Consider the following 16128-nt stretch of genomic DNA (forward strand, 5'->3'; position numbering starts at 1 on the left):
ATGATTTATTTAAACTGGCACATGCAATTTAAAGAGTGAGGGCTGCTGAATTCATTTTTTGAAGCTAGACATTTCAGTTTTGAGAAAATTGTAATGAATAAGGAAACGAGTGTAAAGGGAAACAAAACAATTACATATGTGTCAAGTGCTAAAATAATAATAATAAAAAAGCATTAAAGTTGTCTTAGTGCAACACTATTTTCAAATGCGAACAGGTGGTGAATAAAACAAATTCAAGAGTTTATTGTTTTAGGTACAGGAACTGGTTACGCTATACAACAAAGTTTTACTCTGTGATTTCTCATAGATTAACAGGAAGGAATTAAAAAACTAAACTAAGCTAAAAAAAAAAGAAACTCAACATAAATATAAAAATTTACGTACAAAGTTACTGTACTGCAAATGGAGTGTAAACATGGAAGATGTGCAAAGTCTTGCAGAGGTAGATTCTAGAGGTCAAGAGTTCTTGTAGTTATTCACATTTATAAACGGGGTAAATTGGCAGAGGTAGTTTTAGTCTATGATGATATTTGAATTGTGGGTGTGTGTTGACAAGTATAATTATAGCTAAGCTTAAACCAATGAGTTTCTTGTTAATTTAACTAGTTCTTTCACCTTCCATGAGCACAACAACTACCAGTTCACTCAGAATCAGTATGTCTACCACAACTGGTAAGTAAAACATTCAAACAGTGATTACGCTCCTTCTCACCTGCACGCTAACGCAGTTATAAAAAGCAGGAACCAGCTTCCAAAGCAGTCACATCTTTGACACAAGCAAGACTTAAATAAATAAATGAAAGTGTTCAGTTAAAACTCAGTAAATTAGTTCAATAAACCCTTATTCATTTACAAACTAAATATCACTATTATTCCTTTTAGGACTTGTCTCAAAGTGTTATATTTCTTTCATACCACTGAAATTTTCTAATGATTACGATATAACTCAGTTAAAGAATGATACTTCATAATTTTATTAATTTAACTATACACTGTTTTCAAGAAAGCAAGTTTCTGTGATGTCTTATGTTGTAGCAGCTATAAGTTAAAATTAGAAAAGAAAAGAAAAAAAACAACAACAACTATCAGCTTTTTACTAAGGAACAATTCAAAGCCATTCACCCTGAAGACTTTTCCATATCTGAAAACTTAGTTACAGATTGACCTCTGGCTGACTTTTGCCCTCTGTATGATACACTTTTAATTTATATGTTTTTAAGTCCTTGTGTTTGAAGAAAAAGCAATTAAATCATAAATAAAATTTTATTTATTTAAATTTCATGTTAGATGTCTGTTACAATTTTTAGAACTTCATCAAGTAGAAATCCCTCACAACTCTGGAAAAGATGTTGTTCTTGCTTAAGACATCACGAAGCAACAGTTTTTTGGCAGAATCACCTGAAATCCATCAAAGATAGTTCACTAAGCATGGCGTGATAAAAGAGAAAGACAAAACAGAGGTTTACTACAGAGGTGGCAGCTTAGTGGGCTTTTGTAAGGTTGTGAGTTCAAATCTGAGCCACACAAAGCTGCTAAGCCATTCCTGGGCCCCTAAACAAGGCCCTTCACCCCAAAGCTACTCAGTTGTATGAATGAGATGAATGTAAGTTGCTCTGAAAAAGGGCACCTGCCAAATGCTATAAATATAAATCTATCTATCTATCTATCTATCTATCTATCTATCTATCTATCTATCTATCTATCTATCTATCTATCTATCTATCTATCTATCTATCTATCTATCTATCTATCTATCTATCTATCTATCTATCTATCTATCTATCTATCTATCTATCTATCCACAGTAAATAATAATTAAATCGCAATACATTTGCGCAGCCAGCCGCAATGTATGCGTTTCTTTAACGCAGTTTTGTTTGACACAAACGCACGCGAGATTGACGTCAGGGGGAATTTATCAGGATGCGGTTGTAAACAAGGAAGTGAGTAGTGATAGTCTCGCCTTTTAATGTATGTGCTACAGTGTTTGTCTCGCCTTTAAATGTATTTATTACAATTACACTATATTATTTTTTCAGATTTTCCTCTGAGTGATAAATCATTATGGTGTAATTCGATCACAGAATGGATCGCAGGCATAAAGAGATCCTTCGGCGGAAGAGAGTAGAGCTTGTGTTGAATTTAGACCCTTCAGATGTCTACGATGGTCTTTTATCAAGGGGCATCTTCACTAACGATATGATCGATGAAATAAAGGTATGAAGGCATGAAATTTTTTTCAACATACACTTCTGGATAGACAAAGATTGGTAGACACCTGATAAAATGATTTTTTTAAACATATATAGTTCATGTTTGGTGTTATAATATCCTTCACTCTTCTGGGAAGATGTTCCACTAGATTTTGGAGTGGGCCTTATAGAACAGTAGTTTCTCTTTCAGCCATTCAAAGTCCAGTTATTTAGTTTTTTTTCTTTTTATCTAGTTTGTTGCATAAAAACAAAAGAAACATGCACGTGTCCCCATGAACAATATTCATAGTCATATTGTATCTGACAACAATACAATGGTGTAATGAGGTGAAGACCTCAGAGCAGCTTAGTACAGACACTGCACATATCGAGAAGTCTTCAACTCAATCATAGAACCTTCCACCTTCCAAAAAGAAAAATGCATCTGAGATTCATAAATGAACTCAGAATTATGTGCACAGTTTTAGTGCATTTTGTTTGTGATTTAATATTTATTTATTTATCCATTCATTCAGAGCTCTGGACAAAGACGTGATCAAGCCAGGCAGCTGGTGAAGGATCTAGAGACACGAGGAAGTCAGGCTTTTCCAGCCTTTTTGGAGTGTCTTCGTGACACTGGACAACACGAACTAGCTGAGCTGCTGGAGACTGGAGATTCTGCTCCTGTGCCTGTTCCTCTCCCCGTGCAGCCGACTGTAATCCCCCCCTCTGTCCGTAAGTGTGTTTCATGGAACGATAATTCTTCTGAAAGGAAGGTGTTGCAGTACAACCACATTATTCACATGCAATAAAAGTGCCTTATCTTATGAGTCATGTGTCACAATTCAGCAGAGAATCGTGTAGATTTAAAAAAGCCAGAAATACGTGTTGCTCCGGAGAAGCTGATTCCACTGAAACCGACGCCGCTGCCTATCGCTCGTAAGTAAACACAAGAGCTTTGATGTATGTGTTGTTTGCAAGTCAGTTAGTGAAGATGAGCATCTTATCTACGATCTCCACAGCTACTAAAAATGAAACTGAAATATCTAGAACACCAAGGACCAGGAAAGATAGCATACAGGTAATAACATAATAAAATATCTATCTATCTATCTGTCTGTCTGTCTGTCTGTCTGTCTGTCTGTCTGTAGCCCTATTTCTCTCTTTCTCTCTCTTTCTCATATTTGAGAGTGGAGATTTGTTCTTCATTACATCTGTCTATCAATCGCTTTATACTTTATTCTCTTTGTCCGCCTTTCTCTATCTGTCTCTTTCGTTATTCTCTTTCATTTCTTCATCAATCTCCAACTCTGTATTTCTCCCTCTCCTATCTATCTGTCTGTATTCCTGTCTTTGTGTCTATATATCACTTAATTGAATGCATCTATGTCTCTCTATCAGTCTGTTTAATATTCTCCTTTCTTTAAATGCATTCAGAGCTATAAGATGGAAGCCAGTCCGTCTGGGATCTGTTTGCTCATCAACAACGTGGAATTTGACTCCGCCTCAGAGCTAAAGAACCGCAAGGGGTCTAACATCGACAGCGAAAAGCTGGAGCAACGATTCAGAGCGCTCAACTTTAGTGTAATTGTTAAGAGGAATTTAAAATATAAGGTAAGTACGTGTGCATTAGTCACTACAAATAAGAGAAGAATATATGTGAGGTAAAGTTTCTATAAAAAATTTGTCAATTTTGATAATAGGCCTGTGCTTCTTCTCACTAGCAAATACGCCATGAGCTGTCCGTGCTAGCTAAAATGGATCATTCTGAGTATGACTGCTGTGTGGTTATCATCTTATCACATGGCACCGAGGTAAGGATGATCAAATGGATATTAAAATTGCACAAGTAATTGCACAAGTTCTCACCCCCACCTACTGTAAAAAATAACATTTTTAGCCTGCTAATAAAATAAAGTTTATTGTTCTATGTTGCCCTCTAGTGGAATGACGTAGACTAGCACTTTTTCTCAAATCTTTCAATTTAATTATGGTCTACTAGTTATTTTTAGTAAAGTATATACTTATATAGTAGGTCTTATTAATTCCTACAATAATAAAGACAATTACATGTTTTTATTTCCTGAGATCCAAGTCAATTGGCTTTACGGTTTTGGTTTATTTGTTTATTTGTGATCTCTTTTTGATTCTGGTCCTCTGAAAGACTCTCAGCTTCACTAGAAAACAGTGCATTTGTGTATATGAAATTCGCATGTGTGAATAGTCTGCTACCAGTAATAATAAAAAAAAACACATTCTTTTTTTATTAAACTAAAAGTTGCCAGTTTAAAAACACAAATATCTTCAACTATAATTTTTTTGTGTAGGCCATCAGCCCACAGTGAGGCAATATTAAAATCATTGACTCATAAAAAATACTTAATAAATGAAAATATAAGATTATATAACCTCTAATTAGACCGATAAAAGGATCTACATTTTATCTTTTATTTTGATCAGATTTACGCAGCTATATTTTTCAGTTCAAATGGAATTTAACTCGGCCAAAAAAAAAAGTGAGCAAGCCCAGAATCGATCCTGGTTCAAGTTCAAGTGTTTGTGCCAAGAGTGCAAACTTACTAAGGCATTTCTATTTCCATGTTCAGGCCAGTCACAATCGCTTCCCTGGAGCAGTCCATGGTGTGGATGGTCCCTCTGTTCCAGTACAGATAATCACTAACTACCTAAATGGGCAGAACTGTCCCTCTCTGCAGGGCAAACCCAAACTCTTCTTCATCCAGGCGTGTGGAGGAGGTAAGTGCATAAATCCTGAGTCCAAATTTTGCAGTAGTTATTTTGCAAAACAGACCCATGGTTATGAAACAAGCTCCTCTGGCCAAATAAAGGCAGTTGTTCTCAAACCAAAACCACTGATTTCTAGCTAATTGAAAGCACCATTATGACATGACTCTCTTCTTATTTTCTGTATGTATTGACACTCTATGGGCAAACGTTTGTGGACAGCTGACTATAAGATTCTGATGTGTTTTGTGATTATCCTTTTAAAGATTTAGTCTCCATTTGCTGTTATATTTTGGGAAGATTTAGATTTTGTAGAGATTTGAGTCATTCACAAGTGTGTGAGTACTAGTACAGGTACTGATGTAGTGTGAGGAGGCCTGGGGTGCAATCAGTGTTTCACCCAAAGGTGTTCATTCGGCTCAGCTTTGTAGAAGGACTTAAGATAGATCTTCCCCCCCAACATATGCGCAGGTAGTCCCGACACGATGGAGATCCCCAATGACCCTCGAGGCGCTCTGTTTCGGTGTTTGGCGAGTCCGAGAAAAAAGAGTAAAGCTCTCTATCTCACAAGGCAGGAAATGTATACATTCTGGCAGTACACTATATCCTTATGGCGTTTGCCTCATGCACAGTGGTATTGTCATGCTGGAACAAGTTTGCGTCTCTTAGTTCGAATGAAGGGAAAATGTAATGCTACCACATCCAAAGATCCAAGTAATTTGGGGGGGGGGATCAAAGTGGCTGGAAAAGTCAGGTGTCCCAATACTTTTGTCCGAATATTGTAGCTTGTGCAACCAGTAAGATTTTGCTAGATAGCATCGTTTAGTCAAGTCAAGTCAAATCCAGTTTATTTCTATAGCGCTTTTTACAACAGACATTTTCTCAAAGCAGCTTTACAGAAATCAACAGTTTAGATGAAAGGTGTGCATTTATCCCTGATGAGCAGCCGTGGCGACTGTGGCAAGGAAAAATTCCCTTAGATGTTATGAGGAAGAACCAGGAAGGAACCAGACTCAAAAGGGGAACCCATCCTCATTTGGGTGACATCAAGAGTGTGATCATAAATTTTTCAACAATACAGAACACTGGAGAGAGAGAACTAACATGAGTACTGGAGTATAAGTTTATAAGTAATGATCTTTCTACAGTCTTATACAGTCTTTATGGTTATAAAACTAGGAGCTACTGAGCTCAACATTTGTGATAATCACAGATCCAGCACCAGCTTCTCCATGCCAGAGCCTTTCTGGAGGTCCAATGTCAAACACTCCAGGAGGTCCAATGTCAAAACTCCACACATGTAGTGGGATGCAATTGGCACTGGTACGTCTCTAGATGGTAGGGGATGTTAGTAAGTTTGGACGTTGCTTTGCCTTCATTGACGTTACCAGGTTGGAATGACTCAATTTCACAAACTCAAATAAAGGTCTACTATAGCAGCAGTTACATCATCAGTAAATAAAAAAGCAACCAGTTTCATTGGCAGCCATATATACCAATATCATACTTTATAATGAGGTGGTATGCTTTGGATCATGACCAGTTCCTTCCCTTCTCCATTCTCTTTCTATCTGGTACAACTTTACTCTTGTTTTTTTTAATACATTAGATGATTCACAGAAAAGTATGCACATTTTAGATGTGGTTTTTTTTTTTTTTTCTAATCTAATCTGGGCTTCCTGTTTTTAAGACTACCGAGTGGTTTGGGTGTAAAACCGGTGAAGTCATCTTGTAATTGTAGACTTAGACACTGATTTCGCCTACCTTCTGGAGGCTGTTCTTGATTTGGTCAACCATAGTCGTTTTTGCTCATCCGATCTAACCAGTACATACTTTCATTTAAAGTGTGTACCAGTTTGATTTCGTACTTCAAATTTAATGTACTCCGGTAGACACTTAAAAGTTTGCCAATATCCAAATAGTTATGTAACTGACCAGTACCATCACTAGGCATTGTCAAACTAGGCGGTCGCATAGGGCTCAACCAGCTTGGGGGCGCCAGTGAGCGCTGCTGCCTTGCGCTGCTGTCACCCATTTAAATTATTTACCTGTTTTTCTTCTAAAGTTTAACATGCAGTATATGACTATATATTTGAATTAAATGATTATTAAATGTGTTTAATCTTATGGAAGGTTGCGAATTTTATTGGTGTGGCAGTGGAGCATTGTGGGTGGAAGGGCGGAGCCACTGGGGGTTACAGTAGAAATCTATTTATATCAAAAAGCTTAGAAACGGCCCTGTACCTGACTATATACTGTATGTCTTGAAGAGTCTTTGGTGTTGTTATTAATGCATGGATCTGGTTCAGGTTTCTTTGTTTGTTTTTTTTATCTGTGTGTGGTGTGTACAGGTGAGAAAGACACAGGCTTTGAAGTCTCTCCTGATGAGGTCCAGTGCACAGAATTAAGACTTGATGAGCAGGTAGATGCCATCCCCACATCCTCTAGCAGTGACTCACTAAGCATGTCTGATGAGCCAGACGCTCGGACCACCCTTCCCACACCCAGCGACATCCTGGTGTCCTACTCAACCTTTCCAGGTGTGTTTGTGTATCTTTTTTCCTTTTATAATACGTCCTTTTCCCATTATATGTTATGTAGCAACACGACACAAGAAAGTATTCAAACGAAGCACAATAAGATCTTTATAACATCTATGATCCTTTCAGGTTAAAGGAAATAAAAATGTATTCTTGCATTACAGAAGCTGATTCTTGTAATGAAATAATGCTTCACTCTGTTTCGCAAACGGAAAGAAAAAATCACATGTTGATTACTGCACAGGGTTTTGTTTATATTGTTAGTCAGGTCAGTTTACTTCCATGTCACGTGACCTTCAGTTTTTAACTAAATACATTTTAGGAACTTGAAGTATTTTGTGTGTGTTTATTGAATTACTTCAGCAGTAACAAAAGGAAACAACTTCAACAACCTTCAATCTTAAGCAACAATCAACATCAAACAACAAACAATCAGCAGTTTCAATATTTGGTCAAGTTTGGGCAAATAAATATTTACACAAATTTAAAGATATAGTAATAATTAGATTATTATTAAAAGAATTGGTATGCTTTCTCTCTCTCTTATCCGGACACCAAACGGAACTTTTTGTCATGTTTCCACACGGACGCTTTTGATTGCCGGTTTTGTACATAATGACGTTTTTTAGGTCTTGGGAATAGGGATATAAGTCTCTGATCCAGCTGCAGAATTAAATTTTCCCTTCACATGAACTAGGAGACCCAACACTGTTCCAGCAATACCCCTGTGCACAAAGCCAGCTCCGTAAAGATAGGGTTTACCTGGTTTGGCGGTGAAAGATCTTGAGAGGCCTTGGAATGATTTAGAACAGTGACTGCACAAATGAGCACAACGGCCCTTAAGCACTCTAGAATTTAGTGGAATATCTTTGGGTTATTATAACTGCAAACAGGGGTAAATGGGGTGTTCAAAAAGGACATACAAAACTTGGTCAGGTGTCCACAAAACCTTGTCTAAATAGTGAATGTGTTTATGTTGCAATATAGATTTTTTAAAAATGTTTTCTGTAGTTTTTGTTTTGTTTAATCTTTCAGGTTGTTAATAGTTTTTTTTTTTGTCCTGGTTTATACTGTATGGTAAAGCCAAAGTTACATTTCCACTCATTGGACAATAAATCGAAAACTAACTAATATTTCTGAAGAGTTTCTAAAATAATTTCTGTGCCCAGGATACGTATCCTGGAGGGACACAAACAAAGGCTCGTGGTATGTGGAGACTCTGGATAGCATCCTGGAGACGAATGCTGCCACCGATGACCTTGCCACAATGTTAATAATGGTAATTTTTTGCTGAAATGGGGAAATTTCTCCGTCAAGATTTCACAGGTTTCACATTTCTCGGCTATTCCGAGTTCTACTTGTTTCGCAGAATATCGCAAAAACAATATGTTTGAAAATGAACAACCATTTTAGGTAGGTTTGTTATTGCAATTCAGAAAGTATCCTGTGGGATGCCTGTATGTATTAATAGTATACTAGAAGTCTAACTATATACTTTATATACACTATACTGTACATGTAATGGTGCAATATGACTGGTTTTATTTTCCAATACAATAGAAAGCGAAACTAGTGTCTTGCCACTGATACTGACTCATGTTTTTTTACTAAGAAAGGGGAATTTGCAGCTGTACAGCGAAAAAGGATATGCATAATTGTATGAAGGGTAAAAAATCAGCCAGTTTTAATGGCAAGAGGTATGAAGAAAAAAGGCAGAAAAAAATGCATATGTCTTGCAATATGCAAGAAATGTCTAATTTTTACAAAGAAAAGCTTTTTTTTTTTCCCCCTGACAAAATGGCTTTTTGTCTTATTTCTTATTTCAAAAAGACATAAGATCTGTATGTGCAAGTCTGAGGAAAAAATTGCTAATAACATGTAAAAATATGTCAAATGTTGTAGATTATTATATGCAATCTTGTCGGCTTTCTAGTTCTTCTCAGTTGCTTTGGAGCCCCCCCCCCCAATCGTCCTTAATATTTGCAAACCAGTAAGTGCATTTTCAAAACAATTTGTACAAGCAGCACAATACAATGGATTTCTTGCAAAAGCCTGTAATTTTCTTAAAATCCTTCAAGTTCATGTCTCAAAAGTAAGTATTTTTTGTCAATGAACATCTCATTCCCATCAACACAAACAAGATCGTCACAATGTTTAGTCATGTTGTCAATATGACGCTGCACAGTTTCAGTATTTTTTTTATATAAATGACGGTTTGGATTACGATGATTGAAAATGCGCAATTTCTTCTGTATGCTATCTATGAATTTCAGCAGCACAAATGTATTTATTTGATAGATTGCATATTTGATTTATATTGATTGCATGAGACCGAAACAGGATTCACACTTTTACTGTACTGTACAAGTGTTCGTTTCTTTGATGTTCATCACTTTTTCAGAAATTGAAATCCTGTGTTTTGCTCTGTCACTAATTGAAGGTCCACAAAAATCACCTTTGACCTGTTTTAGAGAACTCGTTGATTATTGGTTGATCTGATGCCGTTCACTCGCCTTCATTAGTGACATTCATCAATTCAAGAAATATTTACCAGTAAAAGTTGAATAGAAACTTAAGCTTATCAGATTCTGAGAACTGGTTTAACTATTTTGCATTCAATGACTTATGCAATGAACTGATATTAAGATGTTTTGGGGGTTGAGACTATTCAGGTGAAACCAGTATAACGTATTTTTAAACAACATGACATAAACGACTGATAATGTAGGAAACGGCGACACTTGTACACAACCGATTGCACAAAATGATTGCTTTCGCAATTCGATCAAATCAACAAGAAATAGTTTTTCTGATGTGCACAAGTGACTAAATGACGTGGAGGTTGAGCAAGGAGTTTTGAGAATTTCAATTCTGATCTGAGAAACGCTCCAAAGCGACTGAGTAAAACTGTAATACAACCACCCACATTCTACCTATGTGGGTTTTCTTTTTTATTTCACCTATCAATATCTTTTTTTATTATTATTTATTGACTGATTTTTCAGCAATACTACACTTGATTAGTGTCAAACAAATTATTAATTAATGATATTTTTTTCCTCATAATGATAGAAGGATACACACACAAAAAACTTTGAAGTTGTTCTTAAATACTACTTGTGGTTAAAAAAGTAATACATAATTTGGGTCACAGGATAATCTTCCCGGAAGTTGTCTGCATTTAACTGAATCCCAAATGGTTTCCAGTTCGTACAGACAGTAGTATCATCAACTTAAGGTGGAGAAAACATTGATCATATGGTGCAATTTCTGTATGTAGGAAGTGAGACAGCAAACATGAACTTTCCGAATATTCAGTTGAGTAAAGAATGACAGTGTATTTATTCGATTCAAGCTGAACCGAGTTTTATATCATGACTGTTCACTCACTTTCTCTCAGGCACTCCCTCTAAACTGCCTGTTCTCTTTGTGCAGGTGAATAACGAGGTCTCTCAAATATCTGCCAAAGGCCTGTACAAACAGATGCCTGGATCTTTCAACTTTCTTCGGAAGCTGTTCTACTTTCACACGCTGAAGACTTGATTCATTTTGTCGATGTGCTTAAAAAAGAAATGTACTTATAATGTAATGTACGGATCATGAAAAAATTATTGTTACAAAAAAATCTCTGCTTCAAAACCAGACTGAATTTCAATTGAAATCAGAAACTGCTATTGAACATTTATAAGTGTATGTTCACCATGCTGTTGGATACAGACCTGAGTTGATTTTTATTAGTGTTTTTAGATTTTGCACTGCATTTCTTACTAAATTTTGAAAGAAGACCACAAAGAAAGGTACTGAAATAAAAAAACTGTGAATTTTGAAAACAAATACGAACTGTTAGTGTTTTTCTTTCTTTTTTTTTTTTTTTTTAGCTTTTTCTTCATAGGTTGTGAGGAGGTGGTTGATTTTCACACATTTTCACACAGCTTCTCAGCACAAAAGGCTGGCATTGCTCATCTTTGTCATTTACTGACAAAAAAAAAAAAAAAAGAAGGATTAAGTAATAACTCCGTTTTTGCATGATGTATGTAGCTAGATTAGATAAACACGTGCCATTACTCTGTATTCTCTGGAGCATTGATTGTTGTGTCCGATAAACAACTCATGACTAGCTAATAAACTTAATGGTCACACGTAGGTTCATATTTGTATATTGTTCAATTTTCAATCATTATTTTTTAGTTATCACCATTTTTAAACAGTCTTTTTTAAATGTCATTAACAGTTTTGTTTAAGTTTGTTCGGACCTGTTAAACAGGTTTCTTTGGCTCTTCCTGTTCTTTTCACACTCGTAGCAGTTTTACACTGCATAAGTGTCATTGCTAATGTCTCTTTCTCTCTCTCTTTTTCTCATACTCTCATTCTATCTCACTCTGTCTTTATAGGCTTGTAGAAAGTCGAAATTTTATAAACTGAATCGTCAAGTTTTTGAGCTATTGAAATATCTTAGGGAAAGTGTTGATTCTTTTATCAAGTGCTTCTTTTTTTATTACATCATTCATTACTATTGGAAGCTCTTTATCCTCCGCAGCTGATGACTGCGGTATTGACGCTGACAATTATACGCTGACAGAATTGTTGTATTTTTGTACACTATCTATATAATGGCTAGGGTTAGGGTACCTCCATCATTATTTTTAACTTCTGCATTTTTACTTTTTAAACAGTCAACACTTTTATACTTCCACATCTACAAGTCAGTCTGTATTGAGCATGAATTTGTCTGGTTTCTTGTTTATATCTTTCCAGACCATAAAAGGCCTGCATTTGACGAGTTAACATGAAAGAATCACACTGACAACTTTAAGCCTCAGTTGTTAAAAACAAACCAATCCAACCCTAATCCAAATATAGAGTTCAATGAAAACTCTTGACCAAATCCTGTCACATGTCTTTACTTCTTATATCTTTTGCTGAACTGCTACCACTGACACAGCCAAGTTCTCACTTTGATTTCCTTTATCTATACCTCATCTACCTAATAAAGGTTGCAGCCTTATTGCACATGCTCTGTTTTTGTAGAGTGTAAAAAAAAAAAAGATTTCAATGAAAAGACTCCCCCAAATGTCAGTATTTATTTAAAATTCTAATAAAGTGTGCAGGCAGGATTGTGCATGTTGTTGCATTAATCCATGTGCACGTGGCCATAGGCTACAGAATGCCATCATTAGCTTAAAAGTTCCTTAAAAAAAATCTGTGCTATCACCTGCAAGTAGTATACACTATATGGCAAAATGGTTGTCCCTTTATTCATCCATATTCCAGCAGCAAAAAATGTGCAAATATGAAGCAGAGACACAATACAAATATATACAGTACAGTATATTAATGAAAAGGAAAGAAGAAAAATCAACTTCATTATAAAATCTATTAGATATAACAGCTTCTTATCTGATTATGTTGCATGTCACTACATTTCTGTATAAACTCTAGTGATTAGCATGTGAAATATCAGCAGTTGTCTGGAATCTCTCTGCCAACAACTGTTTTGATGTTTGATTTGAGAGCGCTTGACTTGTATCTGCATGCATTGCTCTGCTGATACATGATTAGCCAACTGAACAATTGCTGGGTTTGGAAGTCAGTGTACAAAAATGCATACCTAGGAATCATTCGTAGTAGCCAACTGAGCGACTTGCATGTTGGTGGTTGGAGGAAAGCAGAAAATCTAAAGAAAAATACATCAATATGTAGCCCTAGGAAAACCTGTGTACCTCCAGACTTAAGTATCCAGGGCTCAGGATTGCACTGTGAGCTTCGAGAAATCTTAGAACACATTGTATATACAAATCATTGTCAATATACACAAATGTAAATAGTACAAGACAAATATACATACGTATTTGACATAATTTGGTAATTGATTTCAAATTAAAATAGCTGCACTGAGCAAGTTCTCAGCAATAGCTTTAAAAGTTGCTGTAGCCTTCTTGAAAACATTCCATGCATTTTCCCTACAGCATTGTCAATGACAAGTCATAGCACGCTTGAGTAAAGCCAAGAAGGATTTAAACCCCACTCAGTGAACTAGTAGGGGGTGCTAAAGTTGCCAAAGTGTAGCCTTCGTTTTTATGAAAAACACTTGTGAGACGGAGAGCGTGTGTCAAAATGAGTGGGCAGCAACAAGAGCAGAGGAGGAACTCAAAAACTGTTCTCTCTCTTGCAGTGTGCGAGCAGGTTTATGCTAGAGCACCATCCTCGCCAAGGGCTCATGTGTGAGAGCAAGAGATCTCCAGTGTGTTTGGTCTACAACAAGGCTGCGTATTAATGCGAGGGAGCCGGCACATCTTGTTACGTGTTTGAAGGTTTCAGTGAAGGCTAATTTCAAAGGCGGCGAGATACAGCAGCGGGTAAGTCGTCTACAAAAATCTATGTGTGGGTTTACTGTACATGCATTGTATTGGGATGGACTTTGTTTTTGGTAAACTGTGTCACATACTGCTGTCGAAACTGATGAGTGGAGGATGAATCAGCATTGGCATATTCTTTTAATTGTTATTATTCACCCAACAAGGACATTCTGTACGAATTGGACCAGTTTGAACAAAACACAGATCCTTTGGTGCAAGAAATAAATGATAAACTGAAATTAAAAAAAGAAGATATTCAGCCAACTTTAGAGTCAACAGCCATCAGTGATACAATATGAATGAGTTATATTATAGTTTGCTCTTTTCATTTGAAGGGAAAATAAGACACTTTCTTCTATTATAGCTCTGAGAAAGAAAGAGGGACTGGGAAAGAGCGAAATAGAGAAAGAGAGAGAGAGAGAGAGAGAGAGAGAGAGAGAGTGTGAGAGAGAAGGGGAGGGGTGACTCATGATGGGAGTAAGTTGCTTGGTATGATTTACTAATGTTTCTGTTGCACCTAACACAGGAAGTGCACTCTTCCCTTTTTCTGACGCCTGGTACATCGGCCTCCACGTGAAAGAGCAAGTTAAATGTTTTGCAGTATAACCCCTGTGTGTTGGGTCACATCAGTTCACTCTAGAGCGAAGCCGCCACTGCATGCATACACATTCTATCCACGATTATATATGGTCTGGAGTCTGGCATTTTTAGATACACTGCAAGTGTCTGTTCACTCAAGCAGTGTGACTATTGATTGAACTTTCTTGAACCCATTTATTCAGGCAGTTCAATGACGCTACATGACTATAACACTGTAGGGTTATATGACAATATAATTACTATATTCTCCATTAGAAAAAGTCATTGTATTATATATTGTATGTAGATGTATATTCATCACACTACAGTTACATTTGTATACAACATGCTGCACAATAATTATTTTCAAAACGGCTGTACTCGATGCATCTAATATATTTCTAGGGGGAAAATGTTGTTTCTCTGGTTATCCATATAACATGAGCATCACCTCCATGTTTTGCAAATGCACCCCCACACATACACACAAGCTTCTTGTCACCTTTGAACATGCTATATTTAGATCCTGTGCCAGTTTTTTCTTTTTTTTTTACACTACAGTATATCCGGGACATGCATTGCATGCAAGGAGCTGCTCTGAATGAAAGAAAGAGGATCACTTGTTGAGTTGGCTGATGATTTATAGCGTTTTTAAAATTATTTTGCCATTTTGTATTCAAAGCAGAGATCCATTCTACAACAGAAGGATCTACAATGACGTCCTACAACGTCAAACTGAAAAAAGTCGCTGACTATGACACGCAGGTTAAAGGTAAGGCAGAAGAAAATTCAGATTTTTTAAATAATTGTTTTACTAATAATATTTTTGATATTGCTAAAAAAAAAAAAGGGAATCTTAATGAAAAGCTGTGACTGTGGACTGATTAATACTGAATAAATTAAAAACCTACTTAGTAACTTTTCACTTATTGCATTAGTAGTTGTGATTTTGCAACAGGTTCAAAATTGTTCTCACCATCCAAGGCTTTAAGAAATATACATTTTAAGGGCGCAAAATTTTACTTTTTAATTTATGTCATTTTTAATGCAATATTTAAGTAAAAACAATTATAAACATTTGGTTGAAAAATATTTTGTTAAAATACACACAGTAACCTCTGATATGTGTGCTCACTACATGTGCTATCTCTTTTAGACATTCAGCCTTGCTTACTTTAATGAAGGGTGCTAATAATTCTTTTAATTCATTTTTTTAATATAATTTTTTGTCTGGGGGGGCTCAAGTTGAGTTGAACTTAATTGCCATTTTCATATGACCATTTTGGCAAATAACCCTTTAGGTTCGCACAGGCATAAAAATATACTTTTGGGGGGGGGAAAGCATAGAATATAAGAACTTCAAGCTCTTAGTATTTAAAAAAAAATTTAAGCTCATATGTAAATATTAATTGTTTAGAACAAGTAATGGAAATCTCAAGCCAAAAAGTGGAACTTACACTCAACAAGCTGTAACTGGAAGAGACAAAAGTGCTGATGAATCCACTCTATAGAATCAGGAAGATGTGCTTCAGCAGTTTTCAAAATTTGTTGTTCTGAACTGTGTTCTGAACCTTATCAGGAGTGTCCATTGCTATTCACATTGGGCAAGTGTGGCTGACTGTGATGTTCCCATCAAGCTTTCAAATGTTAATCGGTTAATCGTAAGGTGCTTGACTGGGATAAAAATCTACAGTTGTAGCTGTTTCAAGACAATATTCA

The 16128-nt window shown here is 36.1% G+C and overlaps 2 protein-coding genes across 8 annotated transcripts in view; both read left to right on the forward strand.

Moving 5' to 3' along the window:
- The first annotated feature begins 1846 nt into the window (after positions 1-1846).
- casp9 (caspase 9, apoptosis-related cysteine peptidase) lies at positions 1847-11308 on the forward strand. Of its 4 annotated transcripts, none has more exons than XM_083570570.1 (11): positions 1847-1943; positions 2085-2217; positions 2729-2927; positions 3042-3131; positions 3215-3273; positions 3621-3806; positions 3917-4006; positions 4799-4946; positions 7286-7474; positions 8644-8753; positions 10910-11308. In XM_083570570.1, the coding sequence occupies exons 2-11, from the start codon at positions 2086-2088 to the stop codon at positions 11015-11017; spliced, it is 1311 nt and encodes a 436-aa protein (XP_083426696.1). In that variant the 5' UTR covers positions 1847-1943; position 2085; the 3' UTR covers positions 11018-11308. The 4 variants fall into 4 exon arrangements, with proteins under 4 accessions (XP_083426696.1, XP_083426695.1, XP_083426698.1 ...); XM_083570569.1 differs by having other exon boundaries at positions 1894-1971; XM_083570572.1 differs by having other exon boundaries at positions 1894-1971; positions 3630-3806.
- Positions 11309-13473: 2165 nt separating this feature from the next.
- The window catches only part of arhgap4a (Rho GTPase activating protein 4a), a 17825-nt gene continuing 15170 nt past the window's right edge, over positions 13474-16128 (forward strand). Inside the window, exons 1-2 of one of the 4 annotated variants that reach the window (XM_083570508.1) lie at positions 13474-13830; positions 15095-15181. In XM_083570508.1, coding sequence (XP_083426634.1) covers positions 15124-15181 — 58 coding nt within the window. In that variant the 5' untranslated portion in view covers positions 13474-13830; positions 15095-15123. Of the gene's footprint in view, positions 13831-15091; positions 15182-16128 lie in introns of all 4 variants that reach the window. The other 3 variants (XM_083570509.1, XM_083570507.1, XM_083570506.1) reach the window with 3 other exon arrangements.

The sequence above is a fragment of the Silurus aristotelis genome (assembly GCF_946808225.1).
Source record: "Silurus aristotelis genome assembly, chromosome: 19".
In the NCBI taxonomy this organism is placed as follows: domain Eukaryota; kingdom Metazoa; phylum Chordata; class Actinopteri; order Siluriformes; family Siluridae; genus Silurus; species Silurus aristotelis.

Coding starts and splice junctions, on each gene's coding strand:
- casp9 (XM_083570570.1), top strand. CDS start 2,086: ATGGATCGCAGGCATAAAGAGATCCTTCGGCGGAAGAGAGTAGAGCTT. Junction 2,218..2,728: donor ATATGATCGATGAAATAAAG/GTATGAAGGCAT, acceptor CCATTCATTCAG/AGCTCTGGACAAAGACGTGA. Junction 7,475..8,643: donor GTCCTACTCAACCTTTCCAG/GTGTGTTTGTGT, acceptor TTCTGTGCCCAG/GATACGTATCCTGGAGGGAC.